Source organism: Odontomachus brunneus, unplaced genomic scaffold (genome assembly GCF_010583005.1).
Source record: "Odontomachus brunneus isolate Ranch 3 - 2012 unplaced genomic scaffold, Obru_v1 Obru_scaffold_002, whole genome shotgun sequence".
Lineage (NCBI taxonomy): Eukaryota > Metazoa > Arthropoda > Insecta > Hymenoptera > Formicidae > Odontomachus > Odontomachus brunneus.
The window spans coordinates 224,845-236,841 of NW_022639452.1; the positions used below are offsets into that span (position 1 = coordinate 224,845).

The window sequence follows — 11,997 nt, forward strand, 5'->3', positions numbered from 1 at the left end:
ATTTTAATATCGTATTTTCTTATTCTTTTTTGCACCGTTCCCCTGAAGATCGTAATCAATAATAATCAATAAATCAATCAATTAATTATAGCTACTTGCAAATTGTATTATTTAATAAATAGAATTCTTCAGCTCATTTCTGTTGACATTTTCTATTCTTCTTCCATGACAAGTCTAACTGCATCATGTATCTGGATGTGTATGTTTTGGTTGAATACCTGAAGATTCTTATTTTGTTACAATTTTACTGTATTTCAATAAACATTCGGAAAATATTAATGTTTGATATATATATATATATATATTTTTTTTAAACATGCAGTGTATCTGAAGTAAGGGCTACATTCTGATCTCTTATGTCATTATTGCAGAAAATCTGCGATATCTCTGCGATTTTTTAATTAGTCCAGGTTATCTTAATCTTGTTTCATATTACATAAACACAATAAAATGTTGAGCACCTTACACTGATATTTTGTTAGAAATTTTAAGTTTTTAACAGAACAACACTAAACTTACCATCTTATTCTCAGATTTTTATCATAAATTAACGAACACAATTTACCGGTTTAGCAAGTTCAGCTTGTTACATTTGATGATTTTTTTTATTTTAATAATATCTATAGCTCTTTTTCCCCTCAGGAAAGTACAAATTATTTCTATATATCCTCGCACCAACAAATAACTATTGTTCTCATTAAGATACAATGCCTGTATGCAGTTTTGCATGATTGTATGTCTCGTGTTACATAATGCGTTCATTGCTGTTCTGCGATATAATAAACAAAATATTTTTATGATAATGTTAGAAAGGTCTTACAGAAACAAGTAACGATCGAACTTGAGCGTTACAATGCTGTCAAGTCGCTAGTCGCAATTTTCGACTCGAAAAGAGGAAGACGATAAATAAAAAAATTTGCTTGAGATGAATGCAAACGTTTCGATATGTTCTACGATGTGAGGAAAAGAAGCTGCAAAATCATGTATTAATTAACCCTAGGATGCACTTTGAAGATCAAAATAAGTTTTGAACGCAACATATAGTTTCTTTCCCACAAAATTATACAAAATATCAGCCTTTTTAGCTTATTGTAATTTGCATACCGTCAGCTTACAGTCGCATAACTATCTTATGCTGATTATACTCAAAATCAATTTTTATTTTGCGCATCTAATGGCTTATAAGTATATAGCTAACGTAGTGATAAACGGAAATGAACGAACGTCTAATATTCTTATCTCGTTCTACAAACGATACAGTGTCTGCATTTTAACGAAATTGCGTGTAACGTCCAGATTAAATAAAAATTAGCTAGTGTATCCTAGAGTTAAGTACACTCGAAAAGATAAGTGAAAAAATATTCTCAGCTCTTATAAAAAGACAAAGATTCTTGAGACGCGATATATCTACAACGGTAATTTAAACTGAATATCTATATAATTTATTATATCTCTCGCTTCCTCCTCCCTATCTTTCTTTCTCTCTCTCTCTCTCTCTCTCTCTCTCTCTCTCTCTCTCTCTCTCTCTCTCTCTCTTTCACTGAATAATCCAATATAAATCGAGTAAACACTTTACAAGAAATTCCTTTGGAATGTTTCGATAAAAATCTCAAAAATGTATTTCTTTCATCAAAGTATTCACAAGGTCAAAATATCGGAACGAACTTTCAAGATTATTCTCGTCTACTTTACTGAATGTTGCAATGTTATCGTATGATCTCTTCGCTTCTAGTGGTTTTTTTTTTTTTTTTCATTTTATTTGCACATATATTTAGTCGCGAGTCTATACATTCTTTTAAACAAAGATTAAAAAAGGTTAGCAATAGGTGCGTTTAGGAGACACAACGGTTACACAACGGTTGAGTAATTAGTCAACGTAATTGGTCTAAAGTTAGGGATCTAACAATAAGGACCAATAATCACTGACCGCTCACTGATCAGCTATGTTTTCTGAACGCAGCCATAATAAAACGTCACATTCTTAAATATATTTGTTCAGGTAAATTAAAGGAATCTCAGAATCTCCCTTCCCCAAGATCCGAGATATAAGGAATTTAAATACAATTGCATATATGTTCAGAAAAAGAAAACAAAAATAGCGAAAAAGAAGACTAAAAAAATTATCGTGTATATTATTTTGAATACCTGTAACTCTCCCGACACGTACACAAACTTCCGCAACTAAATCTATGTGCTGTGTTACCTTAAGAGTATAAATTGGTGACTATAAAATGCTTTGCTTTAGTTTTCGTTCGATATTATCTCCATAACGATGATGATGATGATGATGATGACGATGATGTTGATGATGATGATGATGATGACGACGACGACGATGATAATAATAATAATAATAGAATAAATCTACTAAATTGTAAATATTAATATTATAATAACACTACCAATTTGTAATTTTTTTAATATTAAATATAATCAAAAAATATCTATTGTTATTAAATATACTTCTGTACTTTTTCCTTCTTACTCTTTCGCATATTATCTTTTACGAATGGTGCGAATGGTGACATTAAATATAGCAAAGATTTCGTTATTTCGCAATTCTGCTTTCCAATATAGTTTACATCTTCATATCGTATAATTATTGCTCCTTGTTTGCATTCCGTCGATGAAAATTGATAGCACTTTGTAGTTTATGTATATTAAATTTCGTTTAATTCCAAATTTCATTGCGCAATACTTTCTTAAAATGCCAAGATATTAAAACTTATAGTGACATAGTAACGGACCGTCATAAATGCATTTGCATTTTTTTTTCTTTTTTCCCCGTTCGGCCTTTCACACGGCATCTCCCGGTCGCATTCTCTCCATCTTACACTCATTTGCTCATTCTTTCAAAAATCTCGTTTACTAGCTCATTCGCAGATAACGCGCGATTAAATCCTATTCGAAAGTATGCAAGACAAAGAATCGTGCGGTATCCCTCTCTCTCTCTTTGCTACAATATCGTATATTACTATATATAGTACTATACGTTTATTACCTATAGTACTTTGATATCTGTGTATATATATATATATATATATATATATATATATATATATATATATATTTATTTATATGTATGTATATCAATAAAGGCCACGAGTGTATTTAATATAAAATCGCTAATGTGTTTATCAAAACTCGCTCGTACGAAAATAGTCGGTAGTCGGTCTTACCGGTAGCAAATAGATCATTCTCGTCGAATCGCTTATCTTATTATCTGGAAACACAGCTTGTGCTGTACAGTGATTCGTGGATGGTGTACAAGAGAACAATCGCGATATGCAACTCGTCTATTCTTCTGCAAAAGCGCGACGAACGTGGTTTATCTTAAAAAAAAAAAAAAAAAAAATTGTATGTACCAGTTTGAAAATAGTCAATTTAACGACTGATTGCCAAAACCTGTCAAACAACATTTACAACGCACAGACAGGTAAATGCTCATAATAATATAATTATATATTTTTAGTCCAACTTTTTTTTCAATTAGATTTTTAGCGCATAATATTAACGCAAAAAAATTAATGGAACGCCGCAAAGTTCCCTTGCGAGACGGTTGTTGCCCAGTAAGAACTACAAGTGAATTACGCCTAAATTTCTATCTATCTCGCTACGGTATAAATCATGTGCACCATCGACTCCTTTATGGCCGATATTCGTAAATGATTTACGAATCATCGATACTACTGGATATCGCTTCGCGATTTCCACGGATAGGCCGGCTGACGACTTTCGCAAGCGACTGCTCAACATACCTTCCCAATCTACAAATATGGCCCGAATTAAGAGACTGTTGAAGCTGAAAACATTATCGACAATATACTGACTTTTTCTTCAAAGTTTACGTCATATTGCTTGTACAGAATTATAAATGCTTTTACGCAATAAAAATACGTATAAAATAAATAACAACATTGCTCAATATGTGACGAAAATGAACAAACATTTTAAATATAAAATCTCAAGCTGTCAGCGTAATATTTGGCTATCAAATCAAAAGCAGCTTGCACATATCGAAAATATGGGTGCTCCAGACAGAAAAATTTTGAAAAACATACTGTATCTTCGCATAAAAGCTTAAGAATATCTGAAAAGTTTGCAGAAAGATTTTACACATGCGCGTTTTCATTTTTTTTTTCGTCACATATTGAGTAATGTTCCTATTTATTTTTGCTTTCATTGCGTAAAAGTATTTGTAATTCTATGCAACTAATATGACGTAAATTTTACAAAAAAATTTCAGTATTCTGTCGGTATAGTTTTCAGCTTCAGCATCTCCTTTAGCGTATAACTAGAAAAAAAACCGTCTGTTAACAGGTAACGACCACGACCGGTGAGCCTGTCGTCGCGAGGCATCGATCCGAGATATGAGTGGTGGTAACAATGATGTAACGATGGTTGACATAGAAAATCGAAAGCGAATCCTTATATCGAGGACACGATAGGACACGACACGATAAGAACCTGCGCGACGGACAGGCATCGAGTAACCAGCGGTGAAAATCGACGTCTCGCGACTCGAATAAAAATGACAGGCAGTAATATACTTGTGAAACAAGACAATACTGATATCTCGGTTCCGAGATATAATTCGTCGAGAAAGTTAAGTAACGATAACGAGTTGATTTTACCAATACTGTAAATTTTCTTGCTATTTCAGCGAGAAAAAACGAAACTCATCTTCGAATTAAAAAAAAAATTAGGATGATATAGCACAGATTAAGTTATTTCGAAACTCGAAAAATAGGTAACATTAATATCCGAAAAATTATTTTCAAGTAACTGCTAAAACAGCTATAAAGATCACCCCGTTTTCACGGACAAGGTATTCCCGCGTAAAATCAGCAAGAAAATTTGCTCACGTTTTGTAAGACATACACACGTGACGATTTCCCATTAGAGCCAATCGTACGACATTAATTAACGTGGAAGCATATCTGGAAGACGGCGCGAGTCGCTTGCTTTTCATCGCGTTTCTCGCCAATCGTTTGAGAGCTTTGATTATCGATTGCGGAGAGTATAGAGTCATCATCGTGCTAAAATCGGATTATCACTCACAATTCTCGATACGCGATTCACACACGGTGTTACTTCGCGCCGACTTGAGAGAGGTTTGTTAGTTAATTAATGGAAAGTATGTGTTCAAGATAATTCTATTTATACATCGATTGTAGAATCTATACCTCTCTCTCTCTCTCTCTCTCTCTCTCTCTCTCTCTCTCTCTCTCTGCTTCTCCATCTCCTTCTCTTGATCGCTTTCTTTCGTGTATCTTGAATCATTTCACTGCAATTCCCCGCTTGTACAAAATCGGATGAGAAACTCGAAGATAGGAAAGATCGTGAACAAAGTATAAGCGGATAAATGCACGTTATAATTTACATGTTCTCGAACTGATCAACGCGACGCTTGGTGTTACCCTTGCGGATCTCACGAAGCGTTTTGTATTTGTCGCGACCTTGACGCACATTTTCCCTGTGGATTTTATCCATCACAGTTTCCTTGGACTCGTCGCGCGACTGAGCGAGGTCTTGCTTCAGTGCCTATAAAACGACATATTCTATTACAGTAACACATAAATGTTTCCTATAAGATTTGCTCTGGCTTTAGTATACACTTCGTTACAACAGAAAAATATATACGATAGACAAAATATTATACGTATTAAAAAAAAGAATAATGGATATAAACTATATAAATCTCTGATATAAAATCAAGGATTATAAGCCTATAAAAGGCAAAAGCCAGGATCTTGTGAATATTTTTAATATCTATATATGACTATTACAAATCGCTTTCTGAACATCTCAATGGATCCTCTTCAGTAGCAATTACAAACGTAAATTTTTTCGTTACTAATTAAAATAACTAAAATAATTAAAATAATTAAAATAACGTAATAAAAAATCATACTATAAATAGATGTAAGAATAAATGTAAAATTGACGAGCAAGCTCCGTACTCGAAGATGTACACAATGACAGTCATATACATATTAAGAAAATTGTTCATAAGCAATATTCCAAATTATATGTAATTACAAAAAAAAAATTTATTTTTTTAATAAAATATATAAAAGAAATCAGACCTTTAACTGGTCATGTAGACGTTCATTTCTTTCGGCCAAAGTGCGTCGCTCTTCGACAGGATCAATTATTGATTCGTCAGTCGCGAGGTCCTTGGTAACGTCTCCTTGGGGAACTTCGTCCTCGCCTTCCTCCTCACCCTCTTCATTCTCCTCGACATGATGATGATGCGGGGTCGTGCTGGCCTGATACGCACGATCTGCCTCTTCTTGTCTTAGTCTGACAAATAGTAACATGCAATCATTTTCCGACTGCATCAACTATACGTACGTAAAAACACGAAAAAAAAGAAAGAAAATTGTTCGTACTTGGCCGCTTCGAACTCTGCCTGTAATCTCCTAGCTTCCGCATCCTTTGCTTCCACCTCGGACTGTATGCGTTGCACTTCCTCTTGTTTAGCTCTGATCTCTTGTTCGAGTTTGGCGCGTTCCGCAGCCTCCATCTCGTGCGACAGTTCCAACTTCTCCATCATTGCCGTCAATTCCTACGAGTGAATACATGCATTGTAAAAAAGAGAGAGAGAGAAACTGTGTATATAGACACAATCTAAACGATGGCACCAACGATTATGCGAAAGATAAAAATCTTATACGTCTCGTGCTTGACAGCTTCTCAACAATTACTACTAAATAAGCTTACTCTCACTCACTTTCTGGCGATTTTCTAGCTCTTCCTTGGCAGCTTGCAACTGCTTCAGCTGCTCCTCCAAGCGCCGAATCATTTCCTGAGCCTCATTCAACTCGGCCTGCCGCCTGTCCATTTCTTCCGCCATGTTCCTTAGCCTCTCCTCGTACTCTTGCTGTTTCTTCTCCGCGCGTTCCCGAGCAGCTATTTCCAATTGCAATTTCTCTCTCTGTTGCTGTTTCGCTATCTTTTCGTCTCTTGCTTGAGCCTAAAGTAGAGAAATGTCATCGTAAATTTCATTTTATTTCCAGAGTAAAATATACATATTAATAACTTTGGTTATAATTAACTAAAGTATATAGTTGAATACTTGTTGCGTTGTTCAAACACGTCATTAATCGTATCACACATCCTATAATATGATCCAGCTTTACGTAAAAATCTAACGTACTACACGACGGTTACGTAAAACTATATCAAATATGTTATATAAGCTTACGTACTTTAGATAAGCAAATGCATACAAATACTTTAGTTTTAACAGATTTCGCAGTTACTACGACATAATGCTATTTATACGTAATGTCGTACCTTCATCTGCTGCACGTCGATCGTGTCCGGCTTACGTCTGCGCATGTAGAGCTCGTGATTGCCCATGCACAGCGCGAGAATTCTCTTGTTAATCTTGACTCTGGTGGCGAAAAATACAAAGTCCGGCGCCTTCTTGTCGATCGGCTTGATTATGAACTTCTTATCGTTGAACGAGATATTCCGTATCTCGGACCAAGGGAAACCGATTTTCGGCGTAAGCTTATCGTCCTTCTCGTAGATATTCAAACCTAAAGCATCCACACCCAACCAAAGATCTGTGCCCTTCTTGTTGCGAATTTCAAAGTAATTCACACCATACATCTCTAAGTCCTACGGAAAATAAAAAACAAAGAAAAATACTAAAAAGACACCAGTCTGTGTGTGGCAATATGTCATCTCGACTTTTCGTGCAACAGCATATTTCCTAGTCGAAAAATCGAGCGCGTGTAATGTTCTCCGCAAGATTGATTAAAATATATTGTCTAGTATCGTGATTAACATCGTTTTGTCACAATATGTCACAATCAGAGATTATGCAAATAATCGCCAAGTATTGTATATATGACACACGCGATAGCAGTGCAGGAGAAGCGGGGATCGCATAAATTATGACAAAAAAAAAGTTTAAACAAACGAAATTTGCAGAACAAATATACAACTCTAACGCAATCTACGCAACGTACAAAAATCAAATAATATTTTATTTCGTATATTTATTTCAATATTATATCTTGTTATGTATTGCAATTTTGTGACACAAATATCGTTACGCCATATATCATTTGTAATGTTGCGCGTCAGGTATCATATCTCCACTTCCTCCTGAAAGACTTCGCCTCCTATATCTCAGATTTTGCAGTCTCTGTGCGTGCTACCTAAATAGTTACCTGAGCAATTTTCAAATATTCCATCATGGCATCCTCCCGCAACATGCCACGGTGCTCCTGCCACCAATTCGTAATCGAGCTGTCCCATTCTTCCTTGCTCATCTTATGCTGATCTACGACGCGCTGCGGCAACAATCGATCGTTTGCCAGGAAGCCAACGGGATGACTACCCTTCTGATAGTCACCGTGTCTCGCCTGAACGGCGTACGAAGCCAATAGGACGGAAGTTTCCGGTGGGCAGTATATTTCATCTGTAAGGATGGCATTCTTCACCTGCAACCATCCGAAATATAACGTCATCAATTAATAATTCAAATAGTATCAATTTATTAGCATAAATCTATTAAATGCTTACAAACCGATGCGTACAAGTGTTAATATTCAATATTTCAATTCGACTTTTATTTCAAGTCTAATAATTTATTCGGGAATAAAAATAGCAAATTAAACATTGCGAACTGAAATGCTTCCTTACCTGAAGATAGAAAAGTCGAAGTGTAATATCCTGTATGAGTTCTTCAGCGACATCCTCGGGATAGAATTTTGCACGAAACTTGAACTGCAGTGGAGTCTCTTTTTTGACCTCTTGGTTCATCACCTGCAAACGTTTGGAAGATAAGTGATCCTACACAAACTATTTTTTTTCAAGGTGAAGGTCACATTTGACGCTCAAACGTGTAAAAGCGTGTAGCGTTATAAGATAATAGCTAAACATGCGAACGAATAATTCTCGTGACGCAAGATTCGAGGATCTAAATATGTGTGAAACCGAATATAAGCAGTGAAATATCGACGAAATATTTTTCATCAGAAGAAATGCGATGCACTAAAAACATATATGCTACGATATATATTTTAATGTACACATTTTAATACGCTTTAGAGCACCTTAATACAGTAATATCTTAATACTTCCAGTATCTAATGTATTATCGTACCACTGATAAAATATTTTCTTTACTACCGAAAATACATTCTTCTTTTGAAATTTTTAATCTCGTCACCATTCTGTGATGAAAGCACAAACATACGCACTCTCGTTATGTTTTTGTGTTTTAATTAGTGCACACGTTTGGCAGTTGTCGAAGAAGTTGAATTTTATTCCTCGTACTTCTAAACTGCAGCTTAAATCTCGTATGTTTGTTCTTTGTACCGGAAAAAGTGTTCCGTTGAAAATCATAAAAAATAAGAGAATAAGACAAAAGATATTGCGTTATTAACGCAATATGTGTATGAATATATCTTAATGATAGATTCTGTTTAATAACTGAGTGTATATTATCAGCCAAATGTTCCCTTGGTGATCCAATTTCGATAAATTTGTAATCTCTTACGAGCAATTTTGTATACATCGAATCGCAATCGCGATACGAACGACGTTACGTTACCTTAACGACACTCGAAACGATAAGTATCGCGAAAGTTAAGTAGAAAATCGGAGAGTACTTGGAGCAAAAAAATTTCGGGCAATAATTGTATACGTGGCAAATGCATTTGCCTGTATTCATTCTTATTATTCATTCTCGTGGAAGTACACGCTCCTATCTTATCCAGATATCACTGAAAGAACTTACGTCATGACAATAGTCGATTCTTCGAGAGTTTATGCTGCTTGCGCTCGCTATAGACTACTTATCTGTGATTAGTAGCGAGTAAGAAATATTGTATGAAACAGTGTACCTGGACTGTTCCCGATAAACACTGAAAATGTTTCTAGAGAGCAGTTATCGCAGAGTACATAATATCGCGCGGTGCATTCCTCGTGATATCTCGAACGCAATATCAAAAGATAATATTATAATAGATCAAATATCGTATTATACTTCCAAATTTGCATTACAATGAATTTTTCTCTCTTTTTATTGTTGTTACTTTTGCTTATTATAACAACTGCCAAAACGTGGTCGTTTACAGTTCGTATTATTTTACACAAACCTCATGTAAAATTTCATGCGATATTTAATAATGTTGCTTCAAAAAACGCGTATGTGATTATATAATAATATCCTGCCAATCAAAGACCACTCGACATAGTATAATACAAAATGTAAAAAATGAAATATGTACAACAGAGATGATGAAGTGATAAGTGATCAAATAAATCACGCGCCTGTTAAAGATCATTGTATCTCTAAATAGATTACGAACAAAGCGAAAAAGCAAATATTGCTACTAAATCAATTACGAAAACTTCCAATCAAATATGCCTACGCAATATGTTGTCAAATTTTGAATCGGTGACACAAAAATAAGTATCACCAACGGCGTATCGCCCTTCTACTTAATACGAGGATTTAAAATTCTAAACGCTGCAGTAAGAGCACGTCGGAATAAAATGAATAAAGACAGACTCGTAATCTTACATGGCAGATTTTTTGGAGACCACACGGAACCACCTGCAATTATTTGCCAACGTCACACATTACTCTTATATATCTTGAGAGAAATAGTCTCCGTGTTTTTTAATATTAGCAATATATAAGAGAGAAATAAAAACAAATGTAACACAAGTGAAATTATGAAAATATTACAAATATATAAGAATATATAAATAATATATAAATATATAACAAATATATAACAATATAACAAATATATAATAAATATATATAATAAATATGTTACAAAACTGCGATATAAGTAGATGTTTCTTTCAACAAATGGCTGTTCCGCGACATTTAAAAACGAAATAATATAAAGCGTAAGAAATGCTATCATGATATAATTAACATAACATATTAAAAACATAAAATGAAAAAATATAATATTGCAATGTCATGTAATTTATATACTTTTTTTCACTCTAAATGCATTTTCTTGCAAGTAAACGAACCGTTGTCTCGCGTTAAATACGTTTCAAGGATGTCGTTTAAAAAATCACCAGTCACGATCAACCAGAATTATGATTATGATGTAACGACATAAAGTTGCTTCCTTATCAAATAACATATGATTTTTTATTGCTATTTTTACGTAGATACATTAAGGCGGGATTTTATTCCAACAAGTAGACATACTCGCGTCTGTTTTGTCGTGTGTATACATTTGCAGGAAAAATTACATATGTTACGTGGTCAATTCGTACGTATGGAAAGAATAACGCGACGCGCGAATTAACGCGCTAAACATGCATCACTTGTCGGCATGCGACACAAATTTACACACTAATCCAATACTCGCAACTTACCCTAGACAAGAATGGAAGTCCACTCTTCCAGTTGTTAGTATTGCGGTTGGCATGCGTTCAAAGAATAAAAAGATAATAAAGTTAAAGCATGCGTATAAACCATCCCGCGTATCTTAGCAACGAGCACGTCCTTGAAATTATTGTGCGTTAGATTTACCGTTAAGTAAACAGAACAATAATTTAAAAGACTGCATACACGAGGGTGTTCGATTCGAATCTGCGAACAAGTTTTATATTCGACGTGAATTTTAATTCTTAATAATATACAACGCCTTTCACACGATAGTGAAAGCAGATTTCGTCTCTTAAAAGCGGCAGAATCACCTAGTGTTTTGTAGTCAGAACTAGTGAAAAGATTAAAAGAATTTATAATTCACAATATGTCCTAAGAATCACGAACTATTTAAACCATCAGCCTAAAGAATAATATCCTTCTCTGGTAGAGAATGACGTCTTTTACAGCTGGATTCTAAAAATAACCGACAGATTTCAACTACGGACTTTTGAGTCTCATATACTCATCAATAAATAAAGTCTACGCTTTCGCTCTCGCTCTCGCTCTCGCTCTCGCTCTCTCTCTCTCTCTCTCTCTCTCTCTCTCTCTCTCTCTCTCTCTCTCTC

General features: G+C 34.7%; 1 protein-coding gene across 4 annotated transcripts in view; it reads right to left on the minus strand.

The window, feature by feature from the left end:
- Positions 1-287: 287 nt before the first annotated feature.
- LOC116842215 (moesin/ezrin/radixin homolog 1) overlaps positions 288-11,997 on the minus strand; it is a 25,200-nt gene continuing 13,490 nt past the window's right edge. For 2 of the 4 annotated variants that reach the window (XM_032811106.1, XM_032811096.1), the window contains 7 exons: positions 8,665-8,787; positions 8,190-8,462; positions 7,303-7,632; positions 6,737-6,979; positions 6,396-6,571; positions 6,090-6,306; positions 1,712-5,544 (listed from right to left, as the gene is read on the minus strand). In XM_032811106.1, coding sequence (XP_032666997.1) covers positions 5,380-5,544; positions 6,090-6,306; positions 6,396-6,571; positions 6,737-6,979; positions 7,303-7,632; positions 8,190-8,462; positions 8,665-8,787 — 1,527 coding nt within the window. In that variant the 3' untranslated portion in view covers positions 1,712-5,379. Of the gene's footprint in view, positions 1,535-1,711; positions 5,545-6,089; positions 6,307-6,395; positions 6,572-6,736; positions 6,980-7,302; positions 7,633-8,189; positions 8,463-8,664; positions 8,788-11,376; positions 11,401-11,997 lie in introns of those variants that run through there. The other 2 variants (XR_004377694.1, XM_032811088.1) reach the window with 2 other exon arrangements.